The 22,205-nt window shown below is 28.6% G+C and overlaps 1 protein-coding gene across 1 annotated transcript in view; it reads left to right on the top strand.

Moving 5' to 3' along the window:
• The window catches only part of LOC142330615 (uncharacterized), a 279,378-nt gene that overhangs the window by 111,558 nt on the left and 145,615 nt on the right, over positions 1 to 22,205 (top strand). Inside the window, exons 30-34 of the mRNA XM_075376020.1 lie at positions 8,850 to 8,967; positions 13,842 to 13,954; positions 17,690 to 18,020; positions 18,555 to 18,802; positions 19,033 to 19,159. Of these exons, the coding sequence (XP_075232135.1) occupies positions 8,850 to 8,967; positions 13,842 to 13,954; positions 17,690 to 18,020; positions 18,555 to 18,802; positions 19,033 to 19,159 (937 nt within the window). The remainder of the gene's footprint in view (positions 1 to 8,849; positions 8,968 to 13,841; positions 13,955 to 17,689; positions 18,021 to 18,554; positions 18,803 to 19,032; positions 19,160 to 22,205) is intronic.

Raw genomic sequence — 22,205 nt, 5'->3', positions numbered from 1 at the left:
ATCAGTGACAAATTGTCTGGAAGGAGAGTTTCTGGTAAAAAAAAATTGTAGCTGTTGTTTGATGGGAATGAAACATTATTTAAAATGATTTTTGTGTGATATATATCTAAGTAAAAATTATTTCTCATAAAAATAATAACTTATAACAAATAATATTTTATTTACATATTTATTATTACTATTTTAAAAATTATTTGTACAGTTGTACAAAATTTGTTAGTTCCTTTTTTTAATATGTATGTCTTATTTTTTGTTAATTTTATTTATTTATTTTAACACTTGGGTGGTGGTGGTGGTGTTGTGAAAAATATTGCATGAACTAACTTTAATAATTTGATAATTATTAAATAGGTAATTTATTATCAATGCACTAAAATTTATGAATCAGTTTTTTCTTATTAAATGTTTAATAACATTTCAATTTTTAAAAAATTTTTTTTATGTGTATTTTTAACTAAAAATTGTTTAAAATCAGTAGTATAAATTTGAAGGTAAGCCATCTTTAGTTTTTTGCACTGTAGTTGAACTAAAGTTTTTAGTAAATTTTAGTATAGCCTATGTATATAATCATAGTTACACAAATAAAAGTTTATGTAATAATTGTAATGCCTGGATTTTTTGTTTAATGGAATGTTTTAATATAGTCGTACAATTATTAACACTATTTATTTTGTATATATAAAGTATTAATTTTCTTTTAAATATAATGTTAGTGTGATCTATTCATATATATTGATTATTTTTAAGTGTAGAATTTTTGGCCAAATTATTTTATTATTAAAATAAGTGTTTTTTGTTATCAGTCAGATGCAACAGTGCAAGTTCTTTTAAGCATTCAAGCTTATCTGAGAACAATGAGGATTTTTCTTATATCTTACTCTAAGGTAATCAATCCTTTAAGGAAAAATGATGGAAATAATGAGTTCTTTCAAGAGTGTGGGGGTCTAACATTCTGTAATTTGTTTTATTAACATGTGTAGTCTCATTTCGTTAGAGTTTCTGCAAATAGTTCAACTATATCCCTGTACATCACCACAACACCACAAGTTATACTTGTATTGTGACCTAACCAAACAATGGTAATTTTTTACCAAACAAAAAATGAATGAGTATTCTATGTTTTGAAATAACACCTAAATAGGTATTTTTTTCTTCTAGCAGTGAAACTTAATGCTATTTTTGGGGGATTTTCGTATATATGTTTTCATATTGTGAGAGAGTTCATGTAACTATGTGAAACATTACTTAGTCAATAAAAAATTAATTGCTCACAACGGAATAGCATCATGCAGTTTAAATTGTGGAATGATGATTTGTTTACAGTAATAATAGTAATGATAACAGTAATAGCCATTGTGCTTTTCAATTTCTAGCAAATGTAATTCTTGTGCAACACCTCATACTCAAAGCTTTAAAAAATAGGTTATTGTTGAAAAGATATATTTTAGTCCTGAGCTGCTGTAAAAGTAATTTACTTTATGTTTTAATAGATTGTTCTTTAAGAAATTTCCACAAAAACTAATGACATCCCTTGTGTTAATATTCAGGAGGAATATTAACAAAATAATTAACAAAATCAGGAGAAAATATCTCCTGATTCAAGAAGAGTTCATGCCGAGTAGATTTTGAGTTTGTTCCACTGATGATATCATCAGTTAGCAAGTTTGCCAGATCATGCAGTTATAATGTTTTCTGTTCTTTTTGAATAAATTAAACTTAAAGCGTCTGCAAACTTTTATTCTATTGATCATGTTATTCAACTCTGTCTTTTATTGAGGAGGATCAAAAGCCTGGTTTTACCTAAAATCATTAGCCATTAAGTTTATTGTGCAGCCACTAGATAGATTCATAAGTATTATGCACCACATCGAACCACACTAAGAATGCAACAGCTTTACAGATTCAAAAACTTCTCAATATTGAATGAGTTGTGATCTGATTTAGACCCATGGAAATGTTAATCGGTAAATCGGTCCCAAGAGTAAGAAAATAAATGAATAATGTAAAATATGATCAACCCAAGTAAGAACCACACGTGAAACATAAATCCACCCCTACTGATATGAGACTTTTTCCAGGCAGCAGTTCCCTGTCCTGATCCTGCCTGTAACCCATACTAGGAAAAGACATTTTTTACTGCCATTTTTCACTTGATCAACGGTTTTATTTGATTAGCTTAAATTTATGCTGTAACTAAATTTGTTTTTCCTGCAGAAACGAAAAAATTGCCTGATTGTAGACTTAGAACATCCTTGTCTATCTCTGGGATTTGGTGGTTTTTTAAGAAATGTAGCACTGAAAACTATTCAGGTAGACCAGCTGCTGAATAAAAGGAGTATAGGGTATATTAATGAAGCAGGAAAATTTTAAATTCCTACATTTAAATAAGTTTTTATTTTAACATGAACATTTCTATAACTTTTCTGTTACGTAAGACATGTGATTTTATTTTTTAAAGTTAATGCATTAACTGGTGGGCACTGGGCACCATTACAATCTACTCACTCTTATAGTCTTATCAAAAATTTTCCATTATTCACCGTAACATGGCCGATGTAATGCGTGCAACTTTTTGAATCTATAATTTTAGTTCCACTAGCATTTGTGTTCACTCAACATACACCTTGTTTTTGAGCAAACCTCAAAGAAAAAATTCATATGGACAAACTGTGAGATCTAGCCGATAAATGCCCCCCTTTTGGATATGATTTGGTTTGGAAAAAGTTCTCTTAAACCAGTTATATACATGAACAGTATGACTTTTAGCACCATCTTGCTGTGATCACATAATTTGTGGAAACAGATCAAATTGTCCCACACTTGAGTAATATGCTGCATTAATTGTAGTATTTCCTCTATCGTCTTGAAAAAAGAATGGTCCAATAATGCCAGATAATGAAAGTACACATCATGTTGTGGCCTTCAAACTATGTAATTGAAGTTGGTTTTCAGAGCTCCAATATCAATCATTCTGCTTATTTAAGTACTCATTCAGGTGAAAATGAGCTTCAACTGACATAAAGGTATGAGGAATTAAGTTTTCATCACCTTCCTAGCATTACAACATTCTTCTGGGCAACCAAATCAGCATCTTTAATTCCTGAATAATTTGAGTTTTATTGGGGTGAAAACCTTTCTTTATGTAAGATTCAATGGATTAATGGTTCACTGATATTCACATGCTAATGCATGTTTTGTTAGAACATTTTGGATTGCGTGTAAGGGAGTTTAAATTATTATCAATCTTCTGATGTTCTAGCACCTTTTCCTGCTACTTTATGTTTTAAATTTAATATGAACCTTTTTTTTCAAACTTTTTAACTCTTAAGTTAATCGTATGAACAAACAGAACTTGTCCACGATGTGGAATATTTAACCGATTGCGAATAACCTTTGTATAGTTGTTACAGAGTCACCATTTTTATGAATCGATTTAACACAGAAAGCATGATGTGCACCTGACAATTATTTCATATTTACTATGACATTAAGTAACTAACAAATATCTGAAATTCATCACCCTCATCCGAACGTCAAATGAAATAACCAAGCATTTTAATTTTACTGCTTTATTCATTGCTCCTTATGACTTATTTTGTTTTCACTATTATAAAAAAATCTGGTGGATACCACTTGACTTCCTCTTTTTTTTTTAATTATTGTAAAATTTTTTATAATGAAAAGTTCAAAATTATTAATAAACAATATATTTAGATTAAAATAAAAAAATAAAAAAAAGTTGATGAAGGTCTGATTCCAAATTATGTGCCTTCCTTAAGATCCAAATATTTCAGTAATTAAAATTTTATTTGTCTATAACTCTGGAACCAATGAAAATAAGTACCACTTTCGTATGATATATCATTGAAAAGCTCTCAATGCTTATTACTGCAGTTAAGAAAAAGTCCAAAATCCACTTTTTTTTTATTTTGGGCTTTCTTGGACACTTTTGGTTTAGTCGATTGCAGTCAAAGGAGAGGTGCTAGATGTTACAACAGTTCTAATCCAAAATTTCAACATTCAATGACTAATTATTTTTGGGTTGTGTGAGATACGTACGTACAGACATCATGCTGAAACTAGTCAAAATGGATTCAGGGATGGTCAAAATGAATATTTCCATTGAAATCTGAAAACCGAAATTTTTTGCGATTACAATACTTGCTTAAAAAGTATTTTATATTTAATATTCTGGGTTCAAATTTAAAACATGGTGATTTATGTATAATTATTTCAATGTAACTTCATTGTTTGAAGAAATGACAGTAAAATTATTATTAAATTGTCAGATTTAGAAGGAATTTTTATAAAATATTCATTTTATTATTTATTTGTTTCTTAATTGCATAAAAATTATTGTTAAATTAATATATAATAGAATAATTTGGTCCTATATTTCTATAGCATAAGGTTTAATTTTGTAATATAGTAAGATTTTTTTTAACCTCTGTGACCACCATTAGGTATTACTTCAGAGGATGAGATGAATGACAATTTTCGTAGCATGTGAAAATGCCATACCTGATGGGATTCGAACCCAGAACCTCCGAACGAAAGGTGAATGGCTTAGCATCTCAGCGTTTCATCCAAAGGTCCTGGGTTCGAATCCCTGTCAGGCATGGCATTTTCAGACACTACAAAAATTGTCTTATCTCATCCTCTGAAGTAATACCTAGCGGAGGTCCCTGAACTTAAAAAAAAAAAAACAAAAACGTTAGATCATCACCTCTGTTAAACAAGACCACATTTTAAAATATAACATTACTTAAATTTTAAATAAATGTACTTTTTTTTAATTCTAACTATCCCCATGTCACTGTACTGATTATGTTTAGTACATCTCTATTGCACATGTCTAGATTTTGTTATAACCCAACACAGTGATTTTAAATTTTTTGTTTTTGCTTATAGTAAATACTGTTGTTCATTTTGGGTGGAGCTCTTTACATGTGGTAGCTCAATTAATTACACTATACAAGTATATACAAAAAATATCCTAATTTGTACAAACAAGGACTTAGCCTACTACTGATATATCAGTATTTATGTTTATTTTTAAAAATTTTGTTTGCTATTTTTATATTTTTGAATGTTAGATTTTTTACTCCATTTTCAGTTTATTTTTTTTGCTGTTTGTGGAGTTCCTTGTTAGCTCTTATTTCCTTATATCTCCTTGTTTGTATTTGTTGAATGCTGTACTAGAGAAATATGCTATTCTTCTTTTACAGCTTTTCCTCAAAACTCTATGAATACTTTAATTATTTTTTCATAGAATAGCATTTTATTTGTTCCTCCTTTTTATGATTGGTTGTTTGCCCATTAAAGAATAAGTAAATGATTATCTGTTACAAAAGTAAAGTAAATCTTTATAAAAACTTTTTAAAAAAGTTTGATTAAGACCAAATCATTGCAATCTATATATTTAAAAAATATAAAAAATTATTAAATTATATTTATTTATTATATAAAAAATAATTTTTTTTATTTGATTGATATAAATAAATAATTCTGAAAATTTTGCTGTTCTAATAAAGTCACAATCAGCCAAATATTTTTTTTTTTGTCAAAATAGGAATTTCACCTTCTTGGTGTTATTATATCTTGCTAAAATTACATGAATGCATATTGAAAATTTGTGTTAATTGTCATTAATAAAAAAATACATTTTTACATTTTCAGAATGACTGTTAAAAGTAATATTAATAACAATTATAATTATTGACCAACGAAAGACTGTTTAATCACTGTATTATATATTTACATTTTGAATTTCTGCTAATTGTAAAGTATTTTTAAAGATAATATGAAAAAAATGTTTACTGTTTATTTCATTTACTTGATAATTTATTTGAAAATATTTTTGAACTTTATTTTTTTAAAATCATTTATGTAAGTCAATATGCTTACTGTTTATTTTTTTATTTTAATGTTCTTTTAAAAATTTACTTGAGACATTTATGATTCTAATTAAAAACTATTAGATTTCTTACTTTTTCTCTAATAAAATTTTGATTCCAAAAGTTACTAAATTTCAGATAATTGTATTTCTTCTCTAGTCGATTTTTATATAAACATTTTAATTTTATTACATTTAGCTCAATTTTTTAATTTTTTTTTTTTTTAACTACAACATACTGAAGTTAAAAATTCTTTTGAAATGTTTGGTCAAAAAGTTCATTAATTTTTGAGTTCCTGTAAAAGCCAATTTAAGTATTTTTGACAAAGAAATTTAATTTAATCAGTATTTATTTTGATAAACAGTATTTATTTGTTTGATAAACAAATGGATTATTGGATCTTTCCCATTGTAGGACTGCACAGCTTAAACTTTTTTCTATAGAAGTCAGTTATTAAAATAACAACTTGACTATAAGCAGTAATTACTGAATTTATTGTTTAAATAATCAAAACATTATTAATCAGATGGCCAGTAAGCAACAATATCTGACAGTATCTGTTCAAAGGTTATCTTGATTATCCCACTGCCACATGAACTCACGGAGATAAGAGTCAGGTAGATTTTGATTTGTACCACACTGTTTTTTATTTCTGTGTTTTGTTAAATGCCAAGTATTTTCAATTCCTTGTATGTGAGCACCATTCTCAGAATCAAGTAAATTATTTGTATGGTTGACAGTGCTGTGCTGATAATGTTCTGGTAAGAGTTGAATGTCGTCATAAGCTTTCTAGCAATGCGACAGTGTAATTGTTCCTGGTAAAATACTTTCCTGAATATGTAGTAACTGTGCTGCTGATATGTCTCCCACAGCTTAAAAAAAATTCGTTTGTCTCATGGCAATAAATAGCCTTCAAAAACCCACTGTTGAGGTAGAACATGTCCAGCTTGATTTTTACACCGAGAAAACAGATTTTAATCTATCTATGTGAAGCCCTGGCACACCAGTTTCTATTGGATTTCTTAAAATGCTATCTGCACAAACTTCACGCATGTAGTTTGCCCAATCAGTGGCACTTAAATGACTTATCTCTAATTCTTCTTCGTAGAATTTTATTGTTACCATTTCTTTTGACCACCAATAAATATACCAAACTGCTTTACGTAAAGGCAGTTTTGATCCGCTTAAATAAGTATCTTTTCTTACATATTGATACTTAGGTCACTTCTTTTTATAACCATCGTTGCTTATTGCTCCTGAAAGTGACTGTGATATCATGGCCGTTGGCACATATTCTTGGATTGTGATGTAGTTTTTTTTTTCTGTAAAAACTTCACTGCTTTTTCATCAGTTTGTATTTTCTGCACTAACCTCACAAAATTCATGTTTATAAATGGTTTATGTTAAACTCAGTACCGAGATTGACCTGGAAGGCCAACATAAGGAAACATGATTACATGGTATTAGTCACTGATAAGATTACACCCGTAATGATGGTAAGGGCAGTACTCACACCAAATGGCCTAATAGCTTTAAATTAATGCTAGAAATTATTTAACTATTGTAACTTGTTTACTTCATTATTGGAAAATGTTTAAGCCTTGCAGTCCTGTAGTGGAAAAGATCCGAATTATTTATCCAGGTGAACTTTATTTGATTACATTATATCTTCCAACTGCAATAAGCTTAGGAAGGCTTAACTGTAATAGAATATTGTAACTTAATCAGTTTAAATTAAATTCCTTAGAATGTTTTCTTCTAAAATGTTACCAAAAATAAGTGGATATGCTGCTAGGTAAAGTTTTCATTGCTTGTTATGTGACATATTTTACCACCCATCTGTAGTTTCAATGATAATATGGTAATACCAGTCATAACCATTGGGAAATACCAATACTGCTACCCAATATTTTTAGTCATCAGGTTTTTTTTTCTTTGTGATCTAACAAAGCTTTGTTTGTTTTTTTTTAATATGTTATTTACCTCTGACATTTATGTTTATATTAATATTAAATATTCATTAAAGCTTTTTTTTTTTTTTAATCTTATCATTAAACATATTTGTATAAATTAAAGTTTCACTTACTAACAATTTAAAAAAAATATATCTGAGTACTTTCAGAGCCTTTACTCCATCATCAGGGATTTCCCATAAGATGTTAATTCAAATTCAAATATATAATCATATTTAAATTAAAAATTGTTACATTCATAATTGTCGGTCATCAAGAAATAAAATTAATTTATACGTTAATAATTGTTATGGCAGTGAGTGATTTGTCATTCCAGTACATTTTAAGTTACAGTGACTTAAGACATATTGTGACTTAAAATATATTGAAATGACTAATTTCGCCAAACACATTTTAGAAACTGGACATAATTATAACCCTAACGAATAAATTAAAATATTAGAATAACTAATAATTATTATAAAACCAGTATTTTAGAAAAAATTTGTATAAATTTCAATAATAAATTAATGAATGAACAAGTCAAATTAAGCAACAAATTATATAATAATTAATTATTAATAGGTTGGTACTATTTTATTTAATATTAACTTTTCTTCATAATAGTTGCAAACATATTACGGACATGACGTTACAGTCTTATTGACTTACAAATTAATTTTATTTATTGACGACTGACTATTATGAACGTAACAATTTTTAATTTAAATATAATTATACATTTGAATTTGAATTAACATCTTATGGGAAATCCGTGATGATGGAGTAAAGGCTTTGAAAGTACTCGGATATATATTTCTATAATTCTTGGTAAGTGAAACTTTAATTTATACAATTGTATTAATACAAATGGTGCCAAATGCTTAGTAAATTAAATTTAAACATATTTGCTGATCGAAAATAAAGTATAAACTAGTTTATTTTAATTGTATATTTACAGTTGATTATGATTTTGATTTATTTATTTATTTTGATGCAGGATCCAGAAAAAACACAGCATAATAAGAGTTGTCGTGAGGCTGAACAAGAGCGGCAGTGGAAACAGTTACAAGCAATGAGACAACAGCAACAGCAAGCAATGCAAGATCAGCGTGCTGGTAAGTGATTATAAATTTATTACATATTAAAATAAAATATAATTGGCATATGTATTTAGGATAAATTTATCCGTAACCCTAGTTTTTTTTCTTTTTATTATGTTTTTATATAAATCTAAACATTTTCAACCTGTTTCTTGATTTATTTGGAGTATTTATTTTTTTTTTTGTCTTGTCATTTGACTGGTTTGATGCAGCTCTCAAAGATTCCTTATCCAGTGCTAGTCATTTCATTTCGGTGTAACCCCTACATCCTACATCCCTAACAGAAAAACAGTATCCGTAAGAGTATGTTTGTTTTACATACTACAAACATTGCCTGCCTGCAAAAGTTTTTCCTTCTACCTGTCCTTCCAGTATTAAATCAATTATTCCAGGATGCCTTAATATGTGGCCTATAAGTACAGACTTATAGGCCACAAAGACACCTTTTAACTATATTTTTCCAAATGCTTCTTTCTTCATTGATTTAGGCAACATCCTTGTTGGGCTCCCTTTTTTATTACGGCTTCTTTCTTATGTTTTTTAATTATTACCATTGCTGTTTGGTTCCTGTAAATGTTAGCAATTGTTTTTCTATCTCTATATTTGAACCCTAATTTTTTTAATATGCTGAACATTTTATTCCAGTCTACATTATCGAATGCCTTTTCTAGGTCTATGAATGCCAAGTATGTTGGTTTGTTTTTCTTTAATCTTCCTTCTACTATTAATCTGAGCTCTAAAATTGCTTCCCTTTGTTTAACACATTATTAGATTTTAATTTATGTACTATAAAATTTTCCTTAACTTTTCTGTATGCTCCGTCTATTTTACCAATGTTCATTTCTCTTTCCACTTCTGAATACTTTTCTTTAATCCACTCTTCTTTCACTAGTTTGCACTTCCTGTTTATAGTATTTCTTAATTGTCGATAGTTCCTTTTAGTTACTTCATCACTAGCATTCTTATACTTTGTTCATTCATCCATCAGCTGCAGTATATCATCTGAAATCCAAGCTTTTCTACCAGTTCTCTTTGTTGCGCTTAAATTCGCTTCTGTTGATTTAAGAATTTCCTTTTTAACATTCTCCCATTCTTCTTCTACATTTTCTACCTTATCTTTTTTACTCAGACCTCTTGCGATGTCCTCCTCAAAAATCTTCTTTACCTCCTCTTCCTCAAGCTTCTCTAAATTCCACCGATTCATCTGACATCTTTTCTTCAGGTTTTTAAATCCCAATCTACTTTTCATTTACACTAAATTACAGTCGCTATCAATGTCTGTGCTCCAGGATAAGTTTTGCAGTTGACGAGTTTATTTCTAAATCTTTGCTTAACCATGATATAATCTATCTGATACCTTGCAGTATCACCTGGCTTTTTCCATGTGTATATTCTTCTTCTATTATGATTTTTAAACTGGGTGTTGGCAATAACTAAATTATACTTTGTGCAAAACTCTACAAGTCGGTCCCCTATTTCATTCCTTTTGCCCAGCCTATATTCACCCACTATATTTTCTTCCTTGCCTTTTCCAATGCTTGCATTCCAATCTCTAACTATTATTAAATTTTCATCTTCTTTTATGTGTTTAATTGCTTTGTCAGTTTCTTCGTATACTGACTCTACCTCATCATCATCATCATTTTTGCTTGTAAGCATATAGATGTTAACAACTGTCAGTGTAGGTTTCAATTTTATCCTTATTACAATGATTCTATTTTGAAATACTCTACTCTCTTCCCTATCTTTTTGTTCATTACGAAACCTATTCCTACCTGCCCATTATTTGAAGCTGAGTTAATTATTCTAAAATCAATTGACCAAAAATCGTTTTCCTCTTCCCACCGAACATTGCTAATTTCTACTACATCTACATTTATCCCATCCATTTCCCTCTTTAAATTTTCTAACCTACCAACCGTTTTTTAGACTTCTACATTCCATGCTTCGACTTGAATGTTATTTTTTAATTTTCTGGTTATTCCTTCCTTAGTAATCCCCACCGGGAGATCCAAACGGGGGACTAGTTTACCTCTTAAATATTTTACCAAGGAAGGTGCCTCCATCTTTGTTATATGAAAATGCAGAGAGCTACATTTTCTTTGAAAAAAAAAACAGCTATAGTTTTCCATTGCTTTCAGCTGCGCTGTACTCAGAGGATTGAGTGATGTTGATATGGCCATTTAAGTCGTCTTGACCTATGCCCTTAACAACTACTGAAAGAGCTGCTGCCCTCTTTCAGGAATTTAATTATGTAAATGTAATATCAAACTCTTTAGGATTGGAAAGATAAAAGAAAGTAAATTCTTGTGAAAACAAAATCTGTTTTTAGAATCAAATTTGATTTAAAACAAGGAACAGAAAAAAATATATATGCATTTTGCAGAGAATATTTTTGTGGTTATTTCCTTAGCATTTCAAAACATTTTATTATTTAAAAGAAATTATAATTTGAGGGTTTTGTGGAACTGACATCCTTACACTAACATCTGAATTTATTTAATTTCCAACACAGTTATTACTATTATTATAACAACAGATTTTTTTTATTATCTAGTAAATCACCTGAAATGATGGCAGAAGTAATACTCAATTCATAATTCAATTGTTGTCATTATTATCTTCATTAATGTTTGAAAAATGTAATTATTACTTTCATTGTCGTTAAATTCATGTAACTTAAATGCACAACCCCATTTTCTTTAAAAAATTATTGTACATTTTTTATGTAAAAAAAAAAAAAAAAACACAAAAAATACAATTTAATACGATAAGCAGAAAGACAATTCTATATACAAACGGAGGTTAGTTTGTATTAACAATAATTGTTACAGTAAACTTTTCATAACACATATGGTTTGATTATACTTTTCCAATCAGAAATAAAAATAACAACGAATTTCTAGAACTACATTGATAATTTCTGTTTACATAACAGAAATATTATAAAAATAAATTTTAATTTATTGGCTGTTTTCGGGTTTAATAAAAAACAATATATATGTACTTAAGGGAAAGTTGTAACGCGACTGCTGTTTTTGCTCCTGGCTAAAATTAGAGAAAATTTCATGCGTAATATTATTAGCAGTCTAGTAGATTTATCATTTCTTTTTATATGTTAAATTGTATATTTGAAGTACTGGTGGCATTTTCAATATTAAATAAAACCCCCATCCACCTTTTAATTATTAAAAAACACAACTATAACCTTAACATTCAAAGATATAAATACACATGGCTTTACAGTAACTGTAATAAGGGAAGTTAAGATTTAAACGATCCAACTTACATATTGCACGCGTTGCTGGCAACTTTATGTCATTGTAGTTACAGGTCACCTTTTGTTATCATACATTAGTTTTTGTCTTAAATTATTCACTCAGATTTATGTAATATTTATAATCTCAGGATAATCGATTGAATAGTTTTGGTCAATTTAAAAAGTAACACAACTTAAACAGTAAGGTATATTTGATTAAACATTTTTCTCCAGTATAACATCTTTAGTATTTCCATTATACAGTAGATAAAAATTTGATGTTCAATGGTTTATTTTTTTTAAATTTAATTTATAGGTTTACTTTTCTTATCATTAGATAGAAAATGCATACAGCCATTTAGAATACAATTTCTACAACTCCAGAAATAAATTTCTATGAACAGAAGTATTTTTATAGAGATAAATTAAACTAAACTAAAATTAAACTGGATACTCTGATTTATATGAATAAGTCTAAAAATGCTCAGATACAAACACACAAACCACATAAAGCATTAAAGATTTCAGCTCCAAGCTCAACCTAGCTTAACATGATAAATTAAATTAAAAGTTGATTTTTATCTTCCAATAGTCTAAATTTTTTAGAAATATCTAATCACAATTCTGAAGAATTGTTTTTTTAACAGCAGTAAATTTCCTAAGACATTAAAGTGGTTTATTATTGAAACAGAATGTATCTCAGTTGTGTTGTGGTTTAATATAATACTTTAATTTAAAATGTTAGATCTTTAAATTGTAACTAGTCTTTATCATCAAAATATAAATCATTAAAAGAAAATTTCAATTTTAGAATAGTAATATCCTCAAATTTTTGAGATATTTTTTTCTTCAGATTTTAACGTTATAGAAATATAACTAGTAACTGAAGTGGAAGTAATACATAATAAAAATTGCTTCTCTGGTGTAAATAAACTCTGTTAAAAAGATGTGTACCTTTTTTATGTGATATTTAATAAAAGACATCATTGTATTGTATTAAAAAGAATTTGGGACCCACCTTCATTGACTAGTACTGACACTCCAGATTAGGCTTTTTATACAGCCACTAGGTAGGAAACTGAATCTCTGATTTCATTCATTGGCAGAATTGCCAACACCAAACTTTAAAAAATATCAAGGACACAGTACCTCTAAGGAACTCATATACTTTGCTGGCATGGATCAGATGATATTTTGTTCAAGAAAACAATTGTTCAGTCCCAGTATTACGTGCCCTGTAGAAGTCTGAACAGTATAAACTGTTCAGCCTGAACCCCCTATCAGAAATAAAAGTATCATTTTGTTTCCTTATAATTAGCCTTTCTGGATAACTCCCCTATTTGTCTAATCATGTAATCATTTCAAAAGTCCTGTGTGCTGTAGAAGCTTATTGGCTTCTACGTTCTTAGAACATAGATATAAAATGTTTACTTTCATTCCAAAATACAAACACAAAAAACAGCAGTTGTTTTAAGTCCTGGAATATAATTATTTTTTAAGTTAAATATTATTATGTTGAAGGGTATTTTGAATCAACTAATTTTTCTATTGTAGAGGTGTTTTGTTAGGTTTTTTTTTGTATATTTTGTATTCTAAGAATCTTCTTAAAAATTTGTAATATTTTTTATAGCAATTAACAGAATAAGACAAGGTCAGGTTGGGCCTGGACCAGAAACACAATTTTCTGCTGAACCTCAGAGTCCTGCTCATATTGCAACACAGTTACAAGTTACTACTCCACAGGTTAGTTATTTTATCATATTAATACTTCAATGAATATGCATTTTATAATATTCAAATAACATGTTGAAATTTGTATAACAATCAAACAGTTTATGTTTATTAAATGTTAAATAATTATTTTTTTTTACGAAGTCAATATAGTTGTAAAATTTTGTTATCCATGGATTTACTGTTGCGTCATCTGTTAACTGTTGCTTTACAAAATAGTGTTAGCCGTTGAAATTACATCTATTGCATTTTTCTTTGTTGGCTTAATGACTGCAGTGACATTAGTTGTTTTATGTTTGCAGTTTAAAATATTCAAATATATAGTAACGTGCAAATTACTTCAAACACAGAATTTTTTTTGTTTATTCCTATGTGTGGGTACATTGCTTGATTACACCCATTCTTTAAGTTGTCTATGTAATGTGAGGTTACTTTTCTTTGGCTATTCAGCAATTTGCATGTTATAAGTAGCGTTCTGTGAAAGTATATTTCATTTTTTATTACAAAATCATATTTTTAGATTTCTTTTACTGTGTTTCTTGAATGTATAATAAATCCAAGAAAGCACTTGAAAATTGTTTCTCTTTCTCACTGTACCAGTACAACACGACGACAAATAACTTCTGAATGTCATGTTGGACTGGGGACAGTGAAAGCTATCTTAAAACAAGTAAACTAAACTGGTTTCCTTTTACCTCAAGGAAAGGGAAATGTGGTCATAAAAAAAAACTTCCTCAACACAGAATGGGTTATTAGTGAGCAAAAATTAACTTGATCTAAAATTATCTGCCGTGGACATAAATGTGGAGAACTAGCTGCCAGTGGAAGGATTTTCACTTGTTAATTGTTGGATGCTGACTTCTTGTAGCTGGACATAAAGCTTATCTGCTGGCTTTTAACACCAGTAATGTGAATAAAAAAAAGCTCTTGTGTGCCAAAGCACATGTAAATTGGACCGAAGAAGATTAGAAAAATGTTTTTCGATGAGTCACATTTTTATGTTCAGGGGTAAGGGTTTTATACATTAGACGGGTATCAGATGAAAATACATCACCGACTCATATCTAGCAATCAGAAAAAAATGTTTTGGGGTTGTTTAACATTTGAAGGCATTTGTTCATTACCTCCAGCAGATGTTGAAAAGCGATGAATATATCAAGATTCTGAAGGAAAGTCTGTGATAAAACTTCAAAACAAATTCCCATAAGGCAACTGAGTTTTCTAACAAGATGGTACTACGTCTTACTGCCAAAAAAGTGGAAAAGCTTTTCAAAAAACAAAACATTAATTGCTCCTGTGGCCAGGAAACTCCCCAGACTTAAACCTAATTGAAAATCTTCGGGCGATCCTGAAAAAGCTTCTAAACAATGAATTGCACCACTAAAACAGACCTCAATAAAGCAATAGTATCTGATAATACCTAATAAAGCAATAAATATGTAGTACACTTGTTGAATCGATGTCAAAATGTGTATGTGAAGTGATTAAGAATAAAGGTCATATTAATTGCTAGATATTCACATACTGTGCATGTATGATTTTTTTTTCTAAATAGAGTTACTTTTTATTAAATAACATTTTTGTTCGGATTATATTGAATGCTACTGTAGTATAGACTTCTGTTCTGCTACTTATTAATCGTTATTGTTTCCAATATGCAAACCTCTGTAAAATGACCTTGTATCTAAAAAAATTTTACAGAAATGGCAAATTAAGAAAGTAGTGTTTTTTCCCTTTTTTAAGAGCAGCACCTTCCAGGTAAACACCATTACAATATACACATAATCTAGTTTTTGATATTTTTTTCACACATCAGTGATAGTACAAGTTGATATAAATTTTAAATGTAAATATTTACTAAAGAGTTACAGCATTAGTAATATTGCAACATATCTGTTAATTAGTACTGCCATAATATGCTATAGGATGCTTTAGGATTTTCTCAAAAAACTTTTTATCAAGTACTGAACATAAAAAATGAACAGAAATCTAATTAACAGAATGTTCTGTAACTAGACCTGAAGTATGAATTAAAAGTATGTAATTTAAGCTAATAATTCAAACAAACTGATGAAACAAAAAAAAACTTTTTTTAATCTTATATATACATATATATATATGAATGTTTGTTTGTCCATATGCATTCTTATTCTATTCATCCGATTGCGATGAAACTTTGGTGAATTGTTGTAAAAAGGGATAAAGTGAAAGATTAAATTTTGTGAATTCTATAATGTTCAGTTTTTTAATTTTTTATAAAACTTTCAATTGTGTTCATTTAACCTATGTATATATATATATATATATATATATATATACTCAAATGTAGCAATAGTGAAGCATTGCTGGGTCAGCTAGTTAGAAATAAAAATAAATAATACACAATCAACCAATAATAAATACTGCATGATCATCTATAGTCAGAAAAAAGATTTTAAAAATTCAATATAAAAGCAACATATATAACTAACGGTATTGTAATTTTATTCCATACATAGTGAATTAATTATAAATGAAAAAAGACAAATATATAGCAAGTTCAGTATGCCTATATTAATGCATAAATATATCCACAACCCTATTCACATCTGAAACCAGACAAAATAGTAATAGCTGAAAAATAATACCATAAATAAGAAAAATTCCAATCTTACAGACAGTATTCTAGCAAAGAAATAAAACTGGTTCTTAAAATATACTATACATATATATATATTACATGAAAAATACTCTTATTTTTTCTATTGTATAGTTGCATTATGCTGTAAAGTAAAGAATTATCATGAAAATGGTAAGGACAAATATATGTTAAGACAAAAAAAATTCAGAGTTGTTTTAGAGTTCATGTATCTAAAAAATAAACCTATAAAAAAATGTTGAATGATCAACAAATTTATTGTTAATATTTTCATATAATAATATGTTACTTATGTATTAACGCCACCGCAGCTACAGCTTTATTTAAAAACAAAGTAGTCAATTGGATTTCGGTCGAAAATGGGCCGATATTGAGTTTAACATAAATAAATAAATATTTATTTTATAAATATAATTTAACCTACGCTCGCTTCACTCGACTAATTAATACTGTAATTTTTTGAGTATTTATTTAATAAATTTAGTAATTATTGCAATTTGATTATTTAAATAATAAACAATTTGATTATTTAAATAATAAACAATTTGATTATTTAAATAATAAATAATTACTGAATTTATTAAATAAATACTCAAAAATTACAGTGTTAATTAGTCAAGGTTAGCAAGCAAAGCGAGCGTAGGTTAAATTATATTTATAAAATAAATAAATATAAATAACCATTTATATTCTGTTTTGAATCTGTTTCGGCTCATTTTCCACCGAAATCCGATTGACTACTTTGTTTTTAAATAAAGCTGTAGCTGCGGTGGCATTAATACGTAAGTACCAATAATATAAATTTAAAAAGTATTATTTATGTTTTAGATTGTAGAAAAGATATATTTTCTTTTATTATTCTGTTATTGAAATTTTTCTGGTTTTTTTTTCCAATCTTGTATACTTTATATTGATTGTGAGTTTTTTATATTACGATCTATTAAGGTTTTGTTAACTTTTAATTTGTTTACCTTTGAGAAACAAATAAAATGCAAATATGTGTTGTAACAGCATACAAAAAAATTAGTTATATCTTGTGACAAAGAAAGTACAATAAGCAAATTACTTTTGGTTTATTTTACATGTAATGTAAATTAATTTTTTTCCAGGAGGGTGTCAGTCTTCCATCTATTGCATCTCCAGGTGGTTTGCGAACTGTCCAACAGTATCCTGCCCCTGGTACTCAAGTGCAACAAATACCCGGTGGTCTAAAAGTAACAAGAGTTGTGAGTCCAGTAAATGCACAGTATCCACGCAGTGTACCACCAGGTGTTGGTGTATTGCGAGCCCCGGGTGATCCATTTACTATGCCACGTCCTCGGCCACCTCATACACCTACAACAGATTTAGAAATGAATAGACAGTTAAGAGATCTATTACAAAGACAACAAATGAAAACAAAAATAGAAACTGAACAGCAGCAACGTATTTGGACCCCAGGTAGTTTGTTTATTATTTTAATTATTATTGATAGTTTTCTAATTTTTTTTAATCTTGTAAACTTTATATTGACTGTGGATTATTTTATATCACTATCAGTTAAGGTTTTGTTAAATTACAAAACCTATGCCGCATTATTGCTTTGCCATGAATGGAGCCATACTATCCCATCATATAAAAATAAGTATTCATGGTTTAGAACTGTATAGCATTGATGTTACTAAAAACTAAAGTAAAAACAAAATAAAAATAAGTTGATGGATAAAGTAAGATATGAGAAATTTCATGCTAATTTGTATGCAATTTTAATGAAAAAAATAAATTTTCAGATTATACATTGTAGAGAATTAAATACAGTTTATAAGAAACTGAATGAATTTCATCATCACTTGTATCTGTGTTTCACAATTGTACCTAGGGACACACTTCATGATGAAGTTAATTGTAAAGATTGCACCTGATTTTATTGATGTGTTAAATTGCATCTATAATTTGTTGTTCTACTATTTTTTTATATATCTTTCTTATTTTCAGAAGACAATACACAACAGCAAGTCGCTCAGCTGCCTGGTCCAACTCCACCTCATTCAAATGTTGCATTTGATTCACAAACAGTCAGTCCTGTATGTACTGTAGGTGCTTCCAATTCACCTACATTTAGACATCCATTGCCACCCTCTCTTGCCAGACCACCTCGATTACCACTTACACTTCCTCTTCCTGCTACACAAATGGTTGTACGAGCTGCTCAGCGTATTCCAATAAATGATCCTCGGTTACAGGTAATTCTTTATTTCTATTGAATTTATAACATTTTGGAATTCTTTGTATTTTGGGTGATTAAAAATCTTTGATATTTTCAAAACAGCTTATAAGGGGTTGTCATATTTGAAATTGGTAGTTGTAATTGGAATACTCCAATTACAACTATCATTTTCACATCATACGATGTCTACTATTCAAAATGTAATTTGTTGAATTTTTTCTGTATATAATTATTTTAATTCTCTAGGGAATGGAATCAAGATTCAGATTGTTGCAAAGACCAACCCTTATGGCAAGGCTAGGATCTGCACCACGTAATCCACTTGATCCATATGATCATTTGGTACAACAAAGACAGCAGCAATTCACAACTAGTAAGTAAACGGTTAGAAAGCTATTAATAAGAGTTGTTCTCCAATTGGTAATAGAGTATTCTCCTAACCTTTTTAGATTAGTTTCTCCTTTTTTTTTACTCTTTCCTGTTAAAAAAATAAGTAAGATATAAACTTGTTCCTTTAATTAATTTTAAATCAGATTGTTTAAACACTTTAGAAGGCCTATTTTCTAATATTCATATATGATTTTTATTTTATACAAAATTCTATACTAAAAATTAAGATCTTTTATGATGTAGTGTGAATTTAATGAAAATAAATTAGAAAGGTTAGGTAAAAAGAAAATTGTGATTCTAGAAAACAAAGGGGGAAATTGGTTATAATAAGAATAGATGACAATAGGAGCAGCTAACATCTCTTTAGCCCAAGAAATATTTAATGGAATAAAATTTGCAATCAAGATGTTCAAAATTAAGAGAAAATCTGTTTAGAGATCTGTAAAATAGCTTTATTTTACGGACTTCAGTAACATATTTTTTCAGAAAGTAGTGTTCAGGCAGTGTTACTGGAGTTTAAAAGTACTGTCCACTACAAGAAGATCCATAAAATTTGTTTTTGTCAAATGTGCATGTATGCACAAAAGCAAATAACCAGACTACATTTCATACAAACTGTATATGATTATCGATCTATATTTATAACAAAAAACATGTGTTGCCCAAAATCAAAAAAATTTATTTATTCACTTTTTAGCAACTACAGGCCAATGCCTGTCAATGTTTACTGACGGGAGGTGAATTTTGGTAGTATATAAAAAATAGCGAGCCAGACTGGGATCTGAATTCAAGATTTCCACTCTACCGCAAAAATAGACTGTATACAAAAAAATGTATATTTTCATACACCTGAAGAAAATAAACAGCCATCTTGTATATTAAAAGTTAAATAAATAACATTTTTAAAAAAAGTTTATATTTTTCTTAAGTAAAAACATATATGTATGTTATATTTTAGGTGTAAAAATAATCAGCTGAATAGTTGAAGATAGGTTTGTTAGTGAAATACAGTAGTGTGCAAATTAATCTGAACACAATGTTATTTAATAAAAAGTAATTTTATTTACAAAAAAATCATACCTGTACAGTTTGTGAATAGCAATTAATATGACCTTTATTCTTAATCACTTAACGTACATGATTTGACATCGATTCAAGAAGTGTATTTCACACTTTTTGATTTCTTCATCATGAAACCATACCAATATTATTGCTTTAATGAGGTTAGTTTTTGTGATACAATTCATTTTTGAGTTGCTTTTTCACTATTGCCCAAAGATTTTCAAGTGGGTTTAAGTCTGGGGAGTTGCCTGGCCATTGGAGCATTTAAATATTTCATTGTTTGAAAACTTTTTTGGCAATATGGCATGGTGCCACATCTTGTTAAAGCACTCAGTTGCCTTGTGGAAATTTGTTTTGAAGTTGTGTCATAATACTTTCCTTCAGAATCTTGATGTGTCCATCATTTTTCAACATACCATCTGTTGTAAGTAATGAACAAACACCTTCAAATTTGAAACAGCCCCAAAACATGTTTTGGGCGATATTTAACTGATTACTGGATATGATTCGATGATGTATTTTCATCTGATGCTTTAACGTATAGAACCTTGTGTCCCTGAACATAAAAATGTGACTCGTCAGAAAAAGTAACATTTTTCCAGTCTTCTTTGGTCCAGTTTGCATATGTTTTGGCTCACAAGAGCCTTTTTTTTAAATTAATATTACTAGTGTTGAAAGCTGGTTTTAGCCAGCCAACAAGCTTTCCGTCCAACTGCAAGTTGGCATTTCCCAGTTGATTACATGTAAATCTCTTCCACTGGCTGCTAATTCTCAATTTATGTTTGCAGCAGATAATTTTTTTATCAAGTTTATTTTTTCTCACTAATAAGTGATCCTGTGTTGAAGTTGTTTTTCTTTTACATCCACATTTGCCTTTCCTTTGAGGTGAACAGAAAGCAGTTTCTTTAAATTGTTTTGAAATAATATTCACTGTCCCTAGTCCAACACCACACTCAGAAGCTATTTGTTGTTGTTCATACAGGTACAGTGAGAAAGAGAAACAATTTTTTAATGCTTTCTTGGATTTATGCTGATTATTATATATTCGGGACACAGAAAAAAATATAAAAATATGATTTTGTTATAAAAAATAAAATAAATTTTCACAGAAAATGCTATTTATAACATGAAAATTGCTGAATACAATAACCTCACATCACACATAACTTAAATAAAGGATGTGGTTAAGCAGTGTAGCTTTAACATAGACATAAACAAAAATTCCCTGTGTTCACATTAATTTGCATGCTATTGTGTATGTTAATTTATTTGTGTTAAAGTGCTAATGTATATACTAGATACTCTTTTTAAAAAGTATTACTTAGAACCAATATACTGTACTCAAGATGGTTCAACAGTGCCATGATTTAAGATTTAATTAAAGTGGGGCCAAAATGAAAACCTTTTATTTTGTCCTTTTTATTTTTATCTGGTTATTATATTCATTTCAACTATAATAATTCTAATTCTTTAACTTCTGTTTTAAAAATGCATGTTCTTTTTTAATTAGTTGAAAATTTTCTTGCGTTGAAGCTTATAGAATTTTGTTATTTTCTGTAGGGAAATTATATATCTATTTTAAAATTTCTGTCTTAGAGATATATTTAAATTCAGAAATGCAAAAATTTTGTAATTAAAGTATCAGATTTTGATTTTAGTTTTTTTTATATGCATTTTTCAACTTTGAGAAAGAAATTATTCATGAATTCTTTTTAACAGTCTGCAGAATTATTAGTCTTCCAGATTTTTTTTGAAAAGTAGAGAGCTGTTTTCTTATGTAGTCTATGGTTTTGTATTAGTATTTAAGAAAAGAATCTAAAGTGTAGCTTTAACTGATCGGCACTTCAGCCAAAAGAGTTTATTATAGATTCATGGGCAGACAGACCACCAAATCACATCAAAGATCTACCTGCTTTCTTGTGATGTCCGCAGCTTGCATCTAACAGGATTTGACCATAATGCTGTAT

This window comes from Lycorma delicatula, chromosome 9 (genome assembly GCF_047948215.1).
Source record: "Lycorma delicatula isolate Av1 chromosome 9, ASM4794821v1, whole genome shotgun sequence".
NCBI classification, from domain to species: domain Eukaryota; kingdom Metazoa; phylum Arthropoda; class Insecta; order Hemiptera; family Fulgoridae; genus Lycorma; species Lycorma delicatula.
The sequence above is the reverse complement of the archived record's forward strand: the minus strand, read 5'-3'. Positions and strand labels throughout refer to the sequence as shown.